Raw genomic sequence first — 22,211 nt, forward strand, 5'->3', positions numbered from 1 at the left:
CCCAACTAACTGTTGTTGGTAAAATAATATTAATTATTTACTTATTATTTTTTTATATAAACCATCAGTTTTATATTGGAAATAGCATCTAATGAAATGTATTTAGAGCACTCAAAAAGACTGATTCTTCATCCTGCAATTCAGAACCAAAATGGAATATTTATGTCACTCCTAAAAAATAACAAATGAATGAACTATTAATAACCAAGGAAATACTTTTACTGTGAAAGGCATGCTATCAGTGTTCCTTGTGACTGAGTTTAACTTGACACTTGACACAGCTAAAATCCAGTGTTTGCTAAAAACAATGAATTCCTCACAATTTCTGCAAAGTTTCAGTAAGTACATAAGATGAATAAAATCTTCTATTTGTTGTGAGTTCAAGTTCAAATAAACTCTGTTCAGAGTTGTCTGTTTTTTGTGCCCCCGTTACCAAAAGTGCCCACTTTTCGTGACACGTTTTTTTTTTATTTAGCTATTTATAATCTTCTCCTTCTCCTAACTCTAACCATAGCCATAGCGTAAGTGTGTACCATCTCCAAACGTTAACCATGATCCCTGAGACCCCCCTCCCAATTTCACCACGCATTTTGTGCCCCCGTCACGAAATGAATTAATGTCCCCGTTATGAAAAACGCCCCATTTTCATACCTCATACCTGCAGAAGAAGATACCCACTCCCATCTCTGGATGGACCCGCAACTCAAACAGACAGAAAAAACAGAATCATGTGACAGAAAGACAACAAATACAGTATAACTTGTCAGCATTAAGCATGATGCTGATGTCTCAATTGACCAAGAACCATCATTTCAGTCTTGTCAGAGTTTAAAAGTAAAAATTGCTAGACATCCAGCTTTTCACTGATGCAAGGCAATCTTCTAAAGATTTTATGTGGATGAGATTACCAGCAGTTATCGGCATGTATAACTGACAATCATCAGCATAGCAATGAAAGGTAATTCCAAACACTGTAGTACAACTGAATGAACATCCTCTGAGGCCGGTGATTCCATAATTTTTGCCAGGGGTTGTATGTGCCCAAGGGGTGCTAAATAAAGTGAGAAACGCATAAGACGGACCCCTGTGTAACTCCAAATTTCACGTCACTTAGGTTAGAGGTTGTGTTATTGTCAGTGGTGGGCACACTTCCGATAATCCGATAACAGATAATTATCGAAGATAATGTTTTCATTATCCGATTGTCTTTTTAGATAACTTTAAAAACCGTTATCGGACTAATTATCTTCCGATAAATTGTCATACGATAACTTTTAGACCAATAACATAGTAAACCAAGCTGAACAGTGGCAAACATTTTTAAAATCAGTTGAGACCTACCTGTTAAAGGTTTCCTAGAAATGTAAAGTTCTACCCTCTGCAAACAGAAGAGAGCTACTTTCAGGAGAAACCACTCTATCCTCTGCAGGAAAAGGAAAACTGGTCACAAAAAAAAAAAAAAAATTCCTTTAACACCATACTGATACACTGGCAATATCACCCAAGTCATCCAGAGGCATACATTTTTAACTTATGGTTCAAATTTTAACCAAACTAATTTTGGACAAGTTATTTAAAATTACTGTCATGTCTGAAGTTTTATAAAGTGAAAATATCAGATATATGTTTTAGTTTTAAAGTATTGTGCTAATTTTTAAGGTTTTGTGAGCACATGCTGTGCCGAGCAGTGCAGTATGGGTAGGATAGGGTAATTTCAGTACATTCACGACAGGACAAATTCAAGGATTCAAAGGATTCAAAGGAATTTTATTGTCATATGCACAGAAGAACATGTTCCCTGCACAATGAAATGTGTCTACTGCATTTAACCCATCCTAATTGCTAGTAGGAGCAGAAGTCGCCATTAGGCGCCCGGGGACCAGCTCCAGATGTACATCCTTGCCTTGGTCAACAGCAGGGCTGAGCAAACCAACACCGACCCATAACAAACAACACACACACAACACATAGGCCGGCCCGGTACATAAACATATATATGAAAGCAAAACATGAGGGAAAAGGAGAAAAAAAACCCTCATAGCCACTGCATTACACAGCAGCAATGAGGAAAAAAATCCCCATCAGCACAGAAAAACAATAATCACACAGACAAAAACAAGGACACAAGACGACAACCGAGATTTGAAAAGGTCCAGTTTATCAGAACACTCCGGAGGCAACGGCCTTGTCCGACAATCCTGGAGGGGGAGGGGCAGCCCTAACAGTCTTGAGCAGTCACAGTCAACGTCAGAGCTGGAGAAGCTGAAGGGAGGGGGGAAGACCAGGGAGCGAGGCTTAAGTGTTGATCTTCTGAGGAAGTTTTATCACAGTGACCTTGAACTGCAGCTGTATTTGGGGAAGCCAAATGAATAGCCAGATTAGCAGACGCCTGAAAGATTCCACAGTTCTGAGAACAGAGTGGCTCTCAATGCATCTGAATGTAGAATGTGGTCTTCACAGACGGTCAGAGCGGGTTTCCAGGGCTGCAATTCTATACGAGATGTTTTCCAATGCTGCGCAGCCACTGCCTTCCTAATCGAATCAATCATGTAGGGCAGCCCGGAAGGACCAATCAAAGCTGCTTCCACTTTCTTGATTTTCTGGTAAACCAGCATAGTGCCCACTCGACACAGCAGAAAGCCGGTCACCACCAAGCCGAATATGTACACATCTTCGACGTCCTCCACAGAAAGCATGTAAAGGCACATGACCTGCCATCTCCTCCACGAGTCCATCATATGTGTCCCGGCAGGACAGGTCGGGTCCTCCACCCCCGAATGTCTTGTAGAAAAATAGTGTCAATTGCATTCAGAGACCACTTTAACAGATCCATTTTTGTCATTTTCCAGAAGAGCAAAGCAGCAGCCTCACAGACAACACGCCACAGAAGCAGGAAAGATAAGGAGGGAGGGAGAAGAGAAAAGTGCGTCCGTCTCGGCCGAGTGCAAGCTTGCAAAAAAAAAAAAAAATTTGCATTTTTGCATCCCAAAAAAATGCATTTCAGACACTCTGTTCAGGCTCCACGGACAACAGCATTAAACTCTAGTGCCTAAAACTCTCATGAATATATTCTCTGGGTTTATAGACATTATTGTATTTGTGGTTGTTAAATTCCACGCATCTTAAATGTAGCAGACACAGATTATATGGAATTTTGTTTTGGCAAGTTTTCAAGGCCTCTACTGCCATCTACTGGCCAGTAGTGTTCATGGCAGTATTCGCCCTAAGTACTAAGCATCTGGGCACCAGTAGATGGCAGTGTTCTATTTATTTTGACCCCGGTTATATCAGATGGTTGTCAAATCAACTTTTTGGCTTTGCAAATGGCTTTTTTTTTTTTTACAAATTAAGTTTTAAAAACAAAACAAAACAACAACAAAAAAAAAACATTACAAGACAGCTCTACGGTGTTTGCACATGCACAGTGTGAGCGGTTGGATGCTTGTAGCTGTTCAGCAGCAGGATACACTCACGACGGCCGACCAGAATAATATCAAACAGGTTTGATTTTCATTTGACCATACGATCGGTGATCAGGAGGTGGTCGTGAGATGTTAAACGCAGCTTGTTACTCCATGTACACTACATGATGCAGGACACACGATTAACCTGAAACTCGGTCCAAAAAATTCTTGCACAAATGAAAAATCATCTGAAAAAGGGCCAAAACTCACACAGTGTAAAGCCAACATTTATGTGTCAAGACAATATTGAGTGCACGTTTTACAACATCATAAAAAGTGCGCACAGCACTAATAAAACTTGCACACATTCTCTCCACATGCAAAACATTTTGCGATGACACTTCCAGGGCTCCGTAAAAATGCCTGTTTTTACAAATAAAAAATGGAGTATTTTACAAAAGCACATTTATCTGTAAACACCAACACACAACACACGTCACATTAACGTGTTGGTTTACATAATGAATGACTGAACCAATCAGTGTTTAGCAGGGGCACTTTTACCCAGAATCCTTTGCGATCTGTCTGTGTTTGTTACAAAACCTCAGAATTAGTGCATTATTCAACATTAAAAGATATATCATGTTATATTTTAACTTTGTACAAATTACAGAATTGACATTAATGGAGTTATTTTATCAGTATTCACACCAAATCATAAGTCAGTATGCCTTTATTTTTCAAGACCTCCGCCTGACCAGAGCATTGTGATTGATAGAGAGCTAGCTTTGTGGCTGCTCTCAGGGTGCTTCTGTACTGTGCTTAAACAAACATATGAATATGGTTAAAAAGGAGGATAATAATAAGGAGGAGCTACTTTGTATCTATTAACAACATACCCTTTTTCTGGAACCTTTAACTGGCCCATTGAAAAGGTGGTTCGGACAATCCGTCCGTCTGTCATTGATGTAGGTTCTGCAGCGTGCTCACTTGGGTCAGGGGTTAACTCAGTGGTCTCCCTGGGTGATCCCAAAGGCTTCTGTCGGCTGGTTTTACAGACAAGATAGCTGCTTGCAGTCAGGTCATCAGCTTGCTGGACCCCAGAGGTAGAAGGCGTTTGTTGAAAATGGTTTCTGGTAGCTTTTAAAAATTTGTTGGAGCCAGATTAAAAGTCTTCGTGAATTTAGAAAAAAGATAAACTTTAAGAGCATTGGAAAAATCGCTGACAGAAAAGAATAGTCGCTTTTCTGTAAATTTGCTATTATTTTGAAAAGTTCAGATCAGGCGTTCCCTTAAAAATTCAAAAGACTTGATGCACCTTAAATCGTCAGGTTAAAATTCTGAAAAATTGAGATGAATAAAACAAAGAATGAATGCCACATGGTCACTTCAACTAGGTTAGTTTTGCATGGGGCCTTGTTGACCCAAAAATAATTAAGCATTTTAGAAAGGAAGAAAGCGAGTCAAGAGAGACAAAAGAGAGGAGCGAAGAGAGAGGTGAAGAGAGGGAAGAGAGAGAGAGAGAGAAACACTCTGTTCTAACTTTTTTAAGGGGGACTGACGTCACCAAACTCTGCCCATTTAGGGTGTGTAATCTCACAGAATTCTTCATGTGTTCACAGGGCAGACCCAAATGGTTCATACACTCAACAAAAATATAAACGCAACACTTTTGGTTTTGCTCCCATTTTGTATGAGATGAACTCAAAGATCTAAAACTTTTTCCACATACACAATATCACCATTTCCCTCAAATATTGTTCACAAATCAGTCTAAATCTGTGATAGTGAGCACTTCTCCTTTGCTGAGATAATCCATCCCACCTCACAGGTGTGCCATATCAAGATGCTGATTAGACACCATGATTAGTGACCATTGGGGTTTTACATAATTATTGTATGGCCTTGCCTTACAATATAAAGCACCTTGGGGCAACTGTTTGTTGTGATTTGGCGCTATAAAAATAAAATGGATTGAAAATTGATTAATTGATTGTTGCGTTTATATTTTTGTTGAGTGTATATATATATATATATATGAATCAAAGAATACTGATGCAATTCTTTTATTTTAAAAGAATGTCTTTCTTCACTTAGACCTAAAGATAATAGGTGTTATCAAGCTGCAAAGTATTATGGCCACTCTTACTGTGGAAGGGATATCATCTTGCAATCTTGAGAGGGTCTGGCCTTGGTGTGAGGCCATAAAAGTGGGTTCTTCAGCCTGGAGAAGCTCAGATTCTGACGTGAAGCCATTATAATGTCATGTAATTCATAGTGACCAAAAATTCAACCGTTAAAAAGCAAGGGCTCCCGTTGAAGAACTTTGAGTTACAGGCCTGTTTTGCTGTGAAACCGAGTGTTGGCCCATGGGGGAGGGGAGGGGGGGTCTCAGGCTTATTTCCAGACCTCCAGATGGCACAAGAATTTCTCAACTGGGAGTGCAGTTCAAAACTCAGGTTTTTGTTGAGACAGCATTAATGTATTTATTTAATTAGGATGAATCGAGGCCATGCACTACAATAAATAATTAAAAATGAATACAAAATTTGAAATACATAATTAAAAGCAGAAGTAAAAGAATAAAATAGATAAAAAATAAAAAGTATTCTTAAGACAGAGAATAAAAATGGGTTCTCAGTCTTGACTTAAAAATGTCCACCGACTCTGACTGCTTCATGGTCACAGGAAGACTGTTCTACAGGGTGGATGCACGATGAGAAAAGGCTCTTTGACCTGCTGACTTCTTCTTCACCCTGGGAACACAGAGAAGTCCCGCATCCTGCAAACACAAAGCCCAGGCTGGCACGTAAAGCTCCACCAGATCAGCCAGATAAGATGGCGAACAACCAGTGTTATGATTATTTATTCAAAAGTGGAAGAAACACAAGAGGGCAACATGGTGGCTTAGTGGTTACCACTGTTGCCTCACAGCGAGAAGGTCATGGGATCAATTCCTGCCTGTGGCATTTCTGTGTGTGGAGTTTGCATGTTCTCCCTGTGTTTGCATGGGTTTCCTCCGGGTGCCCCGGTTTCCTCACACATCCAAAGACATGCGGGTTAGGTGGACTGGAATCTTTAAATTGTCCATAGGTGTGCGAGTGGGTGTGAATGTGTTTGTTTGTCTGTTTGTGGCCCTGCGACAGACTGGTGTCCTGTCCTGGGTGTACCCCGCTTCACGCTCTATGACTGCTGGGATAGGCTCCAGCCCCCCACGACCCTTGAATGGACAAAGTGGTTGAAGATGACTGAGTGAGTGAAAAACACAAGTTGACTGTCAATCTCCAACCTGGTCTCACGGCAAGTCATGATTCAGCAGCACGAAATATACATTAATCAATTGGTTTGTGATATTGTGACAAAAAGTGCCTCATTTTCATCATGGCAGCATGAATTAATTCTAATTCATTCCATGATGGCTGCACAAAATTAAAAGTGAAGCGGGGGGGGGGGGGGGTGTCATGGTGGTTATGGTTAAGGTGGGGGGCAAGAGTAAGATTAGGTTATGGTTAAGGTTAGTGTCGGAGGTAGGAGCAGGGTTAGGAATAGTGAGTTCTAAAACCCTCCGTCACGAAAATTTGACTAATTTCGTCACGGAAGCACAAAAAAAAAAAAAAAAAAGAAGTGAGACAGGGCTGCAAGCTCCCTCCTTCTGGGATTCCATGCAAGATTTCACTTTGTGGGGTAAGGATGATTCTGAGAAAACTCAAAACTGCACAGGAGCACCTGGTCAATGACCTGAAGAGAGCTGGGACCACGCTGTCATGGTTTAAGACCCTGCAGGGCAGCAAGGTCCAGGCCCATTTGAAGTTCACCAGTGACCATCTGGATGATCCAGAGGATGCGTAGAAGAAGGTCATGTGATCAGATGAGACCAAAATAGAGTTTTTTAGAATCGTCTCCACTTGCCGTGTTTAGAGGATGAGAATAACCCCAAGAAAACCATCCTAACTGTGAAGCATGGGGGTGGAAACATCATACTCTGTGGGTGCTCTTCAAAGGGGACAGGACAACTGCTCCGCATTGAAGGGAGGATGGATGGGGTCATGTATTGTGAGATTTTGGCAAACAACCTCCTTCCCTCAGTAAGAGCATTGAAGATGGGTCGTGGCTGGGTCTTCCGGCATGACAATGACCTCTAACACACAGCCAGGGCAACTAAGGAGGGGCTCCATAAGAAGCATTTCAAGGTCCTGGAGTGGCCTGGCCAGTCTCCAAACCTGAACTCTATAGAAAATCTTTGGAGGGAGCTGAAACTCCAAACCTGAAAGATCTGGAGAAGATCTGTATGGAGGAGTGGACCAAAATCTCTGCTGCAGTGTGTGAAGAGCTGGGACCACAGTCACAAAGATTACATTAGTAACACATGATGCTGTCATGGTTTAAAATCCTGCAGGGCAGCAAGGTCCCCCTGCTCAAGCCAGCACATGTCCAGGCCCGTTTGAAGTTCACCAGTGACCACTTGGATGATCCAGAGGAGGCATGGGAGAAGGTCATGTGGTCAGTTGAGACCAGAATAGAGCTTTTTGGAAACAACTCCACTTACCATGTTTAGAGGATGAGAATAACCCCAAGATAACCATCCCAACCGTGAAGCATAGGGGTGGAAACATCATACTCTGGGGGTGCTTTTTTGCAAAGGGGACAGGACGACTGCACCGTATTGAAGGGAGGATGGATGGGGTCATGTATTGTGAGATTTTGGCAAACAACCTCCTTCCCTCAATAAGAGCATTGAAGATGGGTCATGAAGAAGCATTTCAAGGTCCTGGAGTGGCCCGGCCAGTCTCCAGACCTGAACTCAATAGAAAATCTTTGGAGGGAGCTGAAACTCCAAACCTGAAAGATCTAGAGAAGATCTGTATGGAGGAGTGGACCAAAATCCCTGCTGCAGTGTGTGCAAACAAAGGCTACTGTACCAAATATTAACATTGAAAGGATAAAGGATTAAAGGATTTGGATTCACACAAAACACGAAAGGCGCTGATAATGGAAGAAATCCGTGAACCAAAAACAAAATGGGGAACCGCGAAATATTCCACCTGCTGGCGGGAGGGGTGCATGGTCAGACAGGCATGCACGATACCATGGTGACGGTATTGTGCACGCTCGTGTTTGCGTGCACACACACAGACCGAGCACGTCAAAAGTCGTGCACACAGCACTGGAGCAAAAAAACTATGAAACACCATAATTTATAATACTTAATTCCTGTTATAAAGAGCGGAGGTAGCTTCCACCTAGACGCACACCAGGAAGTAATGAAATGACATGGATTACTGTTCTCCCTTTTATGTCTTACATTAATTACCTGATGCGCTTGTCTCATGAAGAGTCGGCTCCCGTCTCATGAAGAGTTGGCTCCTGTCTCATGAAGAGCTGGCCTCTCATGTTGTGAACACATAAGTAGTGATCCTCTGCAAATGTGATATGTGTTTTAATCATTACAATGTGGGGAAATCCTGCAGTGACACGCGCCTCGCGGGGGCATCCCGTGGGGTGATTTCCTGCATGGCACGATAGTCACCAGCGTAACGGTGCACTGACGAGCCGGTCAGCTGAAGCAATATGTTTTACTTTATTCCCACGTGAGGACAGCATGCTGACGTCTGCGCTCCATAGTACAGTTATGTGAGGTCATATCCTACCAGCCACTACAGGTGTTCCCCAGCTTTGACTTACGATCACAGATTACTGAACAGCTGCATATCATAGGGGGACATACACATCTCTGTCAGTGGACCTCGGCAGCTCACAGAACAAAAAGGCTCACTCTCTGTTGCTTTGTTCTGTGATTTTTATTTCATGTATGTATTATTATATGTTTGTCCTGCACCTGTCTGATGTCTGTGTTGTAATGTAGCACCTTGCATGCACGGTCATGTCCAGCTGTCAGCGGTCAGCTTACATGCACCGTATGTCCACAGCAAAGCGTATGAGCAAAGCAATCACACAAGAATGAGTTCACGTCTTTACCCTTATTTGTTTTATTTAATTTCCACTCCTTCTGTCTGTCATGTAAACTACAAATTACGTGGTGGAAGTGACATCAGCCTGCCCAGCCGGCTTCACGCCATGCCGCACACTCAGATGGTGGCCGGTCCTCATGAGGGCGTGAGCGCCCACCCACACATGAGCACTGCATGTTCTCCAGCTGAGTTGCAGTCCATAGTGGTCAGCTGGTCCAGCAGCGCACTGTGCTGGACAGTGACTGGACTCTGGGACCCCAGCCACCGCTAACAATGTTGGATTCATGGTGTGTGTTGGTGGGGGGACGACACACTCCACAAGCCATTTGTGTTGGGGGGCACAGATGACGACGACACACTCCACACACCATTTGTGTATGTGTGTTTGTGTGTGGGGAGCGTTTGGCACAGATACACCCATGCGTGTTGCTTGGTGACGCCACACTCATGTTGCACTTAGACTCTTTTCACAGACAGGTTGTATGTGGTCGCCTTCTGTCTGCGATCATACCAGGAGCGCAAATAGCCCCGCCTTTTCTAAGTGTCCAGCGAGGGGTGTTAGATGTTCATGTGTGGCAACTGAAATTTGGCCGACACTTGCCGACAGGGGTATCGAATGAGCATGCGCAGGGCGCTGTCTTTCAGCCGCTTGTGTGTGTGAATGGTTGTGGCGACAGGTTTAAGAGGCATTTGAGGTGGCTCCGATTTTTCATGAATGGCATGCAATTCCTTCTTCGTGCGCTACTTGGTTTCAATCATTTTATGTGTGAAGGGGCCCTTAATTTCATTGTTTAAGGCTCCATTACCCTGAACTCACTCTTGATATGTGTAACTATGGCTTCAGTTTCAATAGGGGGGTAGGACAGTGACTTATTGTTGGCATTGTGGCCTCACAGGAAGAACGTTGTAAGGCTTGATGTTATGATGCCTCACGGAGTGACTGATTGATCTGTTATAACGCTGTACAGAGCCGCTAACTGATCGGATGTTATGATGCCTCACAGAACGGCTGATTGATCTGTTATAACACCACACCGAGCCGTTAACGATCGGATGTTATGTCGCGTCACAGAGCGACTGATCTGTTATAACACCGCACCGAGCCACTAACCGATCAGATGTTATGACGCCTCACGAAGCGACTGATTGATGCGTTATGACACCGCACCGAACATATTTTCACTATTATTTGATTTCTTTGTGCGACTGACATCGTTATTCAAGCATTCAAATGGCGAATCCTATCGCCACATAACTCCAGCAACCACGCATGAGAACGTTTTTTGACAGTTCTTGTTATTGAAAGAAACCTTGTCTCCCTAAACGGATAGAGTTGTGATGTCATCATGCTTGTGCTTAGGTGCTGTCTAGCGGGATCTTGAAAATTTCTTTTTTATACAAATGAGAAAAATGACATATTTTACAAAAGCACATTTATTTGTAAACACCAACACATGTTGCATTGATTCACTTGTGTTGGTTTTTACACAGAATGGATGAATCAACCATTCAGTATGAGCAGAAGCTTAGTTTACCCATAATCCCTTTGGTGTGTTAATGTTCAAATCTTCAGAATTAGTGCATTATTTTAAAATTAGCAGATATGTGTTATATATCACTTTGTACATTTTAAGAGTTACATTAATGTAGTTATTCTATCCGGAATAATTTTATTTATAAAGTAAAACCATAATTCAAAGCTGCTTTCCATTTCAAGACCTTTACTTCATCGCTGGACCACTGTATCCTGTCAGGGTTAATGGTTTTCTATAGCTAGGGGCAGAGCACACAAAGACAGAACCACTGGCTCATTGGCTGTTTGGGTTTATGAGTTTTGGCGGTGTTTAAACTCAAAATCAGCTTTATCATAGCTGAGAGCATATGGGAGGCAAAATTGAAAGTTATCGGTTATCTGTAGCTTCCGATAAGTTTTAGATAGTTTATCAGTTTAGTGTTAAAAAAGATAACTTTTCAGTTAGCTGATTATCAGTTATCAAAGATAACTTTTTGGTTAGCTGTGCCCACCACTGCTCATAAGATGGAATGAACATGCAACTGTTTTACCAAGCCATAACAATATAAATATTACAAATAATTACCTTTTAGATCATTTCAAATGTGTTCTCCATGTAATGAAGAGCACGATAGAAAGAGAAAGAGAGAGAGAGAGAGAGAGAGAGAGAGAGAGAGAGAGAGAGCTATAGAAAAAAGTCCTCTGTGATTCCGGAGTGATTAGAGGTGGTTTCATCAGTCAGACTCTGAGAGCAAATGATTAATCCACTACAAAATAATTATTTTATATAACACAATGTCCAGTGGCACAAAGTGCAGCATCCAGCAGAACACAGTGGGTCGCATTGGCACAACGAATTGTGCAGCAGTGCGAGAGTTAAATATGCCTTAAGATCGTTTCTTACCTGATCTTTTCATTGTGGAGTTTGCATGTCCTCCCCATGTTTGTGTGGGTTCCATTCAGGTGCTCCGGCTTCCTCCCACTTCCAAAAGCATGCAAGTTAGGTGAATTGGAAATTTAAACTGACCACTGTGTAAACTGGCCATTGTGTGTTTGTCTATTTGTATGTGACCCTGTGATAGTCTGGCAGCCTGCCCAGGGTGTACCTCACCCTATGACTGCTGGGATAGCCACTGGGAATGCCACAGTGCTGTGTGTCTGTCGCACTATGATTTAAAGGACATGACAGATGTCACTTTAATTGGTTGCATTTACTTTAGGACAACAACCACCTTATACCTTATACCTGGAGTGTCTGTGCCGCCGCTTGGCTCTGCCTACGCTTGTATATTTTTTATTGATTTTTATGTCTGTCACAGGGACTGTTCATTTGCTATTGGTGTATAATTGCCAGGAATTAATAAAAATCAAGGATACGGTGCAATCATGCACGATCTATGAAGCAAAAAAGTCAAATTCTTTTTACCTGGCTGATCTCCCAGAGCAGCTCGTCTGGGTGGACGCGCCTCTGCCCAGGAAGCGTAAACGCCAGGGAGTGCGAGCCGGCCGGCTAGTGAGGCTAAAGACCTTCTTGGCTCTTTCTCCGAGCACAGTGCGGGCTTCTTCTATTCCACCGGACCTTAGAGACTGTTTTCGCCATTATGTGTCACGGCGTACTGTTGTTCCAGTCGGCGCTTGGGTGGTGCCCATCATTGGACAGCGGGAGGATCTCTGCGCGCTGCGCCCTCATCATTCTCTTCATTCGGGCTCTGGTGGTGTGTCCCCGAGTAACCTTAGGCCGCTGGGCCGGGTAGCTCATGCGGCTAACACGACGGCGGCTGCTACGAAGTACGCACTCGTGAATGCAAGGTCCGTAGGGAATAAAACCTTCATTCTTCGAGACTTCTTCACATCACGATCGCTGGATGTACTGTTTTTAACTGAGATGTGGATCAACGTTGGTGAGTCCACCGCTTTCTCGGAGTTATTACCTCCTGACTGTACTTTTATTAACACACCAAGAGCCTCTGGTCGTGGCGGAGGAATAGCTACTGTTCTACGGGTTGGCATTCAGCACAAAATTGTTACGGAGTGGTCTTTTGCCTCGTTTGAACTGAGCTGTTTTGAGCTAAGAGCGCGACAGACTGATCCAGTGTTGTGCACTGTCATTTACAGACCACCGAGACACAACATGGATTTCATCAAGGATTTTTATGATTTGATGGTTTCTATCTGTACACGTTATGACAGGATTTTAATTGTCAGAGATTTTAATGTGCATGTATGTTGTCAGTCCGTGCCGATGGCCAGAGACTTTTTAGACTTATGTGAAGTTTTTATTCTAACACAACATGTCACTGGCTCAACGCAAATACACGGACACACATTGGACCTGGTGTTGTCGCATGGCTTTTCGGTTGGCCATGTTATTGTTGAGGATGCTGTGTTCTCTGACCATTGCCCTGTCATGTTTGACGTGTTTTTAACTTTTGGAGAGCAGCTGCCAGCTGTGCGTCATAGCCGTGCTATTAAGGCTAGCACAGCGGCTGATTTTAGCTCTCTCTTTACCGCTGCAGCGTGTAGTCTTTTAAACCCGTGTCCATCTATAAACATGAACACGGAGCACCTGATGAACTCTTTTGTTTCCACCTGCTCTGATGTGCTGGACAGCGTAGCTCCTCTTAAAATCATGCGCCCAAAGTCCAGGCAGGAGCCCTGGCTAAATGACACTACACGTGCAGCTCGGCGTGAGTGTCGGAGGGCGGAGCGGAGGTGGAAAAAGAACCACCTGGAGGTTTTTTACCAGGTTCTTAAAGATAGCTGGAGGAACTATCAGTGTGTGGTTAAAGCAGAGAAAACAAAATATTTATCTGACTTAATCGCCAACAGTGTTAACAAACCCTGTGTTCTTTTTAAAACTGTGAACTCTATTTTTAATCCTAATCCTTCCACTGCATTGGAAATAACCAATGAAACCTGTGAGAGATTTTTCTCCTTTTTTAATGATAAGGTTGCTGCGATAAGGACCAATATTTCGCCCTCTTCACCTTGTGGTCCAGGGGCTAACGCATGTACGGCAGCATTTAGCCAGTTTGAGCCTGTGCCACTTGCTGTTCTTACTGGGATTGTAGGTAAACTCAAAGCCTCTACTAGTCCTACAGACCCAGTTCCTCCTCGCTTTTTTAAAGAGGTTTGGGGCACCATTGGCACCTTTGTGAGCGAGGTAATAAACAGTAGTCTGGTCTCTGGCACTGTCCCCACTTTTCGTAAAAATGCTGTTGTTGAGCCTCTGATTAAGAAGCCTGGCCTTGATCCTGTGACTTTAGCAAATTATTGGCCCATTTCTAAGCTTCCTTTGGTTTCCAAGATCTTGGAGAAATGCGTGCTTGCTCAATTTCAGCCGTTTTTAGATGCACATGGCATTTTAGACCCATTTCAGTCGGGTTACAAAACGTTTCACAGTACAGAGTCTGCACTTCTTAAGGTTTTTAATGAGCTGTTTTTAATAGCTGATGCGGGAAGCTCTGCTATTTTAGTGCTTTTAGACCTGACTGCTGCTTTTGACACAGTGGACCATGCAACTCTCTTATCTCGCTTGGAAACCTGTATGGGTGTCAGGGGGATTGCTTTGAAGTCGTTTGAGTCTTACTTGAGTGGGAGGTCCTTCTCTGTGAGGCTGGGGGACTCCTGCTGCTCTTCTGCTCCCCTGCAGTGCGGTGTCCCCCAGGGTTCTATCTTAGGCCCAATTCTTTTTGCTCTGTATCTCCTCCCACTCGGGGAGATATTTAGAAAACATGGCATGTCATACCATTTTTATGCTGATGACTGCCAAATTTACATGCCGATTGTCAAGAATAACCACTGCCCCCTGACACCCCTTCTCGACTGTCTCGGTGATGTCAAGGCTTGGTTAGCACAGAATTATTTAAAACTTAACGAGGGAAAAACTGAGATAATTCTGTTTGGCAATTCCCGCTTTGACATGGGACCTCTCCAAAGTTTTGTGCATCCCAAAGTTACCAGCCTTGGTGTCACCATAGACAGCGATCTTAAATTTGATAAACAGGTTAACGCGGTTTTAAAATTGAGTTTTTTTTACCTTCATCTTTTATCAAAAGTGAAACCTTTTATCCCTTTTAAATTGTTTGAACAAGTCATGCACGCTTTTATTTCTTCTCATTTAGACTACTGCAATGCACTTTATTCGGGGATTAGCCATAACGCACTTTCCCGACTGCAGTTCGTCCAGAATTCAGCGGCTCGACTTTTAACAGGGGCCAGAAAGCGTCAGCATATTACCCCAATTTTGGCTTCTCTGCACTGACTCCCTGTACGTTTTAGAATTGATTTTAAGATACTTTTGTTTGTTTTTAAAGCTCTGAATGGACTGGCCCCACAATATATCATCAACTGCCTCCAGGTCTACACTCCAGCACAAGCTCTGAGGTCCGAGGGCCAGTCCCAGCTCATGGTGCCTAGGACGAGACTTAAAACTCGAGGGGACAGAGCCTTCTCCGTGGTCGGTCCCAGACTCTGGAATGCTCTGCCCCCACATGTCCGATCTGCTCCCACTGTGGAGTGTTTTAAGTCCTGTCTTAAGGCCCATTTTTATTCCTTGGCTTTTAACACTGCGTGAGTTGTACGGTCCTTGTGTCTTATTTTATTTATTTATTTTTATTTATTTTTTTTATTGAAATTTATTTTTTTATCATGGTTTTATCTATTTATGTATTATTTTATCTTATCTATTTTATTGTTATTATTGTTATTATTGCTATTTTCCGTGTCTATGCTTTTGTTGTGCAGCACTTTGGAGACTCGGGTCTGTTTAAATGTGCTTTATAAATAAAGTGGATTGGATTGGATTGGATTATACCTAATATCTAATGAACATGGGAACCTTGACAACTTTGCACTTATAACTTCATTAGCAAATAAACTTTGCAGTCTGCAAAAGCATCTGCATCACTCACTTTATGCCCACTGTCAAGATAGAGCCCCATATGGTGATTAAAAATGTTATTACATCTTATGTTAGGCCAACATCATTGTAATTGCCTCAACAGGTAGCACAATGGCTCCGTGCCTCACAGCAAGAAGGTCTGGTGTTCAAATCCACCTATGCCCAGTTCCTTTCTGTGAGGAGTTTGCCTGTTCTCCCAGTGTCTGCCTGACTTTTCTTCCAGGCACTGTGATTTCTTCCCACCATGAACATTAAGATCTGCTACTTTCTTTGTCTGTGGCATTTCCACATCTGCCATAGTGTACTGTGGATGCCCTCTATTCCAAGTGGTTGGATTGTGTCTGACTGTAATTAGGATGGTTAAATGTAGAGGAAAACGTTTATTGTACATAGGTATTTAAAGTAACAACAAAGGCTTCTTAAGCCATTAATAGTAAGGTTCCATTTTCAGAAAAGAAGTTGTATAAATTACCCATGGCATTTTCTGTTAAAAGCAGACAACAGACTGATTCCTGTGTATTTTGACCTGCTTAATTCAAATATTGTTGTTGGCAAGCTGTATCTTTACCCCTTCACCTTAAATTTGCATAAAACAAAATGTCTCCTCATTTCATGAAGCTTTTCAAAAGTCTGCTTGTGTTTGCATTGGAAGAGAAAATAAAACTTCTATTTCTATGTATTTTCACATGCTGAGTTCAATTAATGTTGTTGGCAAGCTGTATCTTTTCTCCTTCACCCATAATTTGCATAAAACAAAATGGCTGCCTGCTTTATCAAATTTGTCAGAAGTGTGGCAATAATTATGGATTCACCGGCCTCAGAGGATGTTCATTCAGTTGTTTAATTTTGTAGAAAAAAAAGCAGATCACAGACATGACACAAAACTAAAGTCATTTCAAATGGCAACTTTCTGGCTTTAAGAAACACTATAAGAAATCAAGAAAAAAAATTGTGGCAGTCAGTAACGGTTACTTTTTTAGACCAAGCAGAGGGAAAAAAATATGGACTCACTCAATTCTGAGGAATAAATTATGGAATCACCCTGTAAATTTTCATCCCCAAAACTAACAATGGCATCAAATCAGATCTGCTCTTTAGTCTGCATCTAAAAAGGAGTGATCACACCTTGGAGAGCTGTTGCACCAAGTGGACTGACATGAATCATGGCTCCAACACGAAAGATGTCAATTGAAACAAAGGAGAGGATTATCAAACTCTTAAAAGAGGGTAAATCATCACGCAAAGATGTTGGTTGTTCACAGTCAGCTGTGTCTAAACTCTGGACCAAATACAAACAACATGGGAAGGTTGTTAAAGGCAAACATACTGGTAGACCAAGGAAGACATCAAAGCATCAAGACAGAAAACTTAAAGCAATATGTCTCAAAAATAGAAAATGCACAACAAAACAAATGAGGAATGAATGGGAGGAAACTGGAGTCAACGTCTGTGACCAAACTGTAAGAAACCGCCTAAAGGAAATGGGATTTACATACAGAAAAGCTAAACGAAAGCCATCATTAACACCTAAACAGAAAAAAACAAGGTTACAATGGGCTAAGGAAAAGCAATCGTGGACTGTGGATGACTTGATGAAAGTCATATTCAGTGATGAATCTCGAATCTGCATTGGGCAAGGTGATGATGCTGGAACTTTTCTTTGGTGCCGTTCCAGTGAGATTTATAAAGATGACTGCCTGAAGAGAACATGTAAATTTCCACAGTCATTGATGATATGGGGCTGCATGTCAGGTAAAGGCACTGGGGAGATGGCTGTCATTACATCATCAATAAATGCACAAGTTTACGTTGATATTTTCGGACACTTTTCTTATCCCATCAATTGAAATGATGTTTGGGGATGATGAAATCATTTTTCAAGATGATAATGCATCTTGCCATAGAGCAAAAACTGTGAAAACATTCCTTTCAAAAAGACACATAGGGGCAATGTCATGGCCTGCAAATAGTCCGGATCTTAATCCAATTGAAAATCTTTGGTGGAAGTCCATGACAAGGCTCCAACCTGCAAAGCTGATCTGGCAACAGCAATCAGAGAAAGTTTGAGCCAGACTGATGAAGAGTACTGTTTGTCACTCATTAAGTCCATGCCTCAGAGACTGCAAGCTGCAAGCCAGAGGTGGTGCAACAAAATACTAGTGATGTGTTGGAGCGTTCTTTTGTTTTTCATGATTCCATAATTTTTTCCTCAGAATTGAGTGATTCCATATTTTTTTTCCCTCTGCTTGGTCTAAAAAGTAACCGTTACTGACTGCCACAGTTATTTTTCCTGATTTCTTATAGTGTTTCTTAAAGCCAGAAAGTTGCCATTTGAAATGACTTTAGTTTTGTGTCATGTCTGTGATCTGCTTTTTTTCTACAACGTTAAACAACTGAATGAACATCCTCCGAGGCCGGTGATTCCATAATTTTTGCCAGGGGTTGTATTTGCTTTGGATGAGAAAATACAACTTATATTTCTATGTATTTTGACCTGCAGAATTTAAATATTGTTGTTGGAAAGCTGTATCCCTACTCCTTCACCCATAATTAGCAAAAAAAAAATAATAATAATTTAGTGATTGCCTGGTATTGTTCCCGGTAAAAAAGTAAGCCATCTTTAATTTGACCAAGGCACTCAAATGAGCAAAATGAAGTAAAAAAGAATCTCTAGGTTTTCACATAGTATTCTCATTATATCGTTCAGCATTTGTGATGAGAAAAATACACAAGAGTCATTCACATGCCATCAAGGAATGAATATAAGTATAATTAAGATTGACAGATACATGCATTTGTAGGCCTGATTGTGCAACAGAGGCATGGGGAAAAATTGGTTTTGTTATCAATTTCTGTTGGAGAACAAGCTTCTACCAAGTATGAAAACAGCAAGTGGCCATGTTGTTTCATGCATATTATGGATGAAGGAGAGAAGAAAGAGCTTGCAAATAAGAAACTATCACCTCAGCAGCTCAAATAACACAATATAAGAGTTTTCATTGCCTTTCTTGAGCAAAAAGAAGCAAACTTTGGGAAAACGTGAAAAACCGGGTGGCCATTTTGTTTTATGCAAATTAGGCAGTGAAGGAGTAGAGATACAGCATGCTAATAACAATATTTGAATTGTGCAGGTCAAAATACATAAGAATAGAGCTTTTATTTCTGTTTCTAACGCAAACACAAGTAAACCTGTGGGACATTTGACAAAATCGGTGGCCATTTTATTTTATGCAAATTATAAGGTGAAAGAGTAAAGATACGGCATGCCAACATCAATTTTTGAACTCAGCAGGTCAAAATACATAAGAATCAGTCTGTTGTCTGCTTTTAACAGAAAATGCTTTGGGTGGTCAACTGATCTGAAAATAGAACCTACCGTAACTATTAAGACAGCATGTGAACCATTGTTTGATGTTTCATTCTTTTATTGTGATACTCTTCACAGCTGCTGAAGGACTTTCCGGATGAGTTGAGGGCTGACATTGCCATGCATCTAAACAAAGAGCTGTTGCAACTGCCACTCTTTGAGTCAGCCAGCAGAGGGTGTCTGCGTTCACTCTCCCTAATCATCAAGACCTCTTTTTGTGCTCCTGGAGAGTTTCTCATCAGACAAGGCGATGCCCTCCAGGCTATCTACTTTGTATGCTCTGGCTCCATGGAAGTACTGAAGGACAACACGGTGCTGGCAATTCTTGGTAAAACACACCACACAATGGACAACTCAGAGAACCACACTGACATTTTGGATTAAAATTTCAGCGAATATTGTTATTAATAGTTTTTACTTATTGTGAGCATATATTTTACTTTCCCAAGAAAATTTACAGCATTTAAGTAAAACAGTAGTTTGACATGTACAGTAGGTGCTGAACCTCAATGAAACGTAGAAAAGCCAATTCAATTTCTTAATGTAGGTCAAAAATTATCCCAGTAATATTTTTTGTTTCAGAAAATTCAACATTGATGTTTAGCACACTGCACAGCACTACCACAATGACTCACTCAAGAAAAAAATCTCACTTGCACTCCCAAAATTAGCCATGGATTTCAACAAGTATAGGCACTTTCTTCAGTAAGGTCAAACCTCTTTAGGGCCACATCGTCATTGAGCTTGAATCATTTTACTATCTGAATATTGAAGGGCTTCTGTGTCTTGGCCTCCAGTCCATAGAAGTCCTCCTAGATTTCTGCAGCAAAGTGACTCACAAATAGGGTTGGTATCAGGAACCAGTTCTTTTCGAGAATCGTTAAGAAATTATTTGATCCAGCGACATCGATAACCTTTTTGCTTAATGATTCTGTTATCGGTCCTTCAGAGCAACTATTGTTTTGGTCACCCTTGATGGGAGAAACATTCTGGCACAGGTTGATGTTTGGTATCCAAGGTAATGACACATATTGTGCCATACTTCCTGTGACATAGCATTAGTTGTAAGTTGACCCCACAATACTGACATACTTTCTCATCACCTTTAAAAAAGGCAAGGAAAGAACAAATATAGTGAGAAGGTTTTTGTTTTGCATGTTCTTGCTGTGGCTGTGTTGGTTCTCTTATTTGCTCCAGTGTCTCCCCACGGACGTGGGTTAAATAGCCTGATGACTCAACATTGTCTGTAGGTATGTAGCCCAGGTGGGACTGGGACAGCGGTGCTTTGCAACCACTGTCCTACTGTCCTACCTTCCGAGCCCCCGTGAGGACCATGTGACTGGTAATGATGCAACTACAACATGGAGGCCTGACCCACAGAGCCACGTGGGCGATAGCGCTGTCATGCCAACTTTGCCATCAAGAGGACCAAATTTAACTGAGACCTCCATACTTTTGCAATTCTTCCATTGAATAACAGCATTTGCTCCCACCATGTGTGTGAAGTGTTGTGCATCCAAACAACTATGCTGTCACACAGTCTGTCAGTCTATATTTACAGCCAGGTCTCACGCTTTTTTTTTGTGCTTCCGTGACGAAATGAGTCAAATTTTCGTGACGGAGCTTTTTTTAACTCACTATTCCTAACCCTACTCCCACCCACAACCCTAACCTTAACCATAACCTAATATTACTCCTTCCCCCCACCCTAACCATAACCACCCCGACCCCCCGCTTCACTTTTAATTTTGTGCAGCCATCATGGAATGAATGAGAATGAATTCATGCTGCCGTGACGAAAATGAGGTGCTTTTCGTCACAATATCACGAACCAATAGATTAATGTATATTTCATGCTGCTGAAGCACGACTTGCTGTGAGACCAGGTTGATATTTATTACTATTCAAAATCTAATTTACCTTCATATCTGTTCAACAAGTATTCTACCAAATAGCAACAACACTGATAGAAATATTCTCTTTTCGGGTTCGTATAATGGTCACAAGTGTTTGGGCAATGAATTGAGTTGATTTTTTTTTTTTTTTTAATTACAATCACAATATCAGTCACTTAAAGGTGCTTCTTCTGAATAAGGTTTAACCTGACCCATTCCCTGAGCAAGCACATTGGGAATACTGTTCAGAAAAAACAAATACAAAAAAACTTCCTCAGGAATTTTGATTATAGCAAGGATCCTCAAGCACACCAGACTCAGTGTGCTTGATTTTCTTGTGCTCCTGCTTTTTGATGTTGCTGTCATGCCTCTTTATGAAACAATCTTGGGGATGTGTGTTCTGGTCAAAATTGGGTTTGGTTCTGTCTAACTTTGACCAGGCATATAAAAGGAATGAAAAGAGCAATGAATATGTGAGTGCATGTGCAAGGTCAAATTGGCTGGGCAGGGTCAGGGTTGAACATGCAACTAATGAAGATACTCGCATTCAAGTAGCAAAACATAATGAAACAGTCAAACAACACAGGGCCTTCCTAAACCACCTTAGTGATGTGACCCCCTTGCTTGGCTGGCAAGAGCTATCATTTAGTGGGCATGATGAGAGTAATGAATCATCCAACAAGGAGAATTACAGGGAGTTCACAGAAACATTATCTAAATATGACTCTGTCCAGTCATCAGCTATGTTTTCTGGTTTGTCTCTTTCTATCCAAAATACTTGATCTCTGCTCTTGCAGCAACTGTTTCTGATGAGATCAGAGATGAAATTCAGGCTGCTCTTTTTTTGGATGGCAGGTGGATGAAACATCTGATATTGCTTGTCATGCCCATCATTCTGTCATGGTTCTCTCTGTTGATAGTGCAGGTAAAATTCAGGAGCGCTTTATTGGATTTTTTGTTTTCCTGAAGGGTGAGATGCTCAGTCTTTTTTTAAAGTATTAAATGAAAACATGCACGGCTACAATTTTAGGGTTAAATTTGTGGCACAGACATACAATGGAGCTGCTGTCATGGCTTCAATGGTCTGCAGGCTAGAATGAAGGCAACTGCCCCCTGTGCAATGTTTGTGCATTGCTGTGCACACAGACTTAATCTGGTGC

At 41.8% G+C, this 22,211-nt stretch overlaps 1 protein-coding gene across 1 annotated transcript in view; it reads left to right on the top strand.

Moving 5' to 3' along the window:
• LOC117513706 (potassium voltage-gated channel subfamily H member 3-like) overlaps positions 1-22,211 on the top strand; it is a 519,543-nt gene that overhangs the window by 316,806 nt on the left and 180,526 nt on the right. Inside the window, exon 10 of the mRNA XM_034173951.1 lies at positions 19,235-19,484. Coding sequence (XP_034029842.1) covers positions 19,235-19,484 — 250 coding nt within the window. The remainder of the gene's footprint in view (positions 1-19,234; positions 19,485-22,211) is intronic.

Source organism: Thalassophryne amazonica, chromosome 1, assembly GCF_902500255.1.
Source record: "Thalassophryne amazonica chromosome 1, fThaAma1.1, whole genome shotgun sequence".
NCBI classification, from domain to species: domain Eukaryota; kingdom Metazoa; phylum Chordata; class Actinopteri; order Batrachoidiformes; family Batrachoididae; genus Thalassophryne; species Thalassophryne amazonica.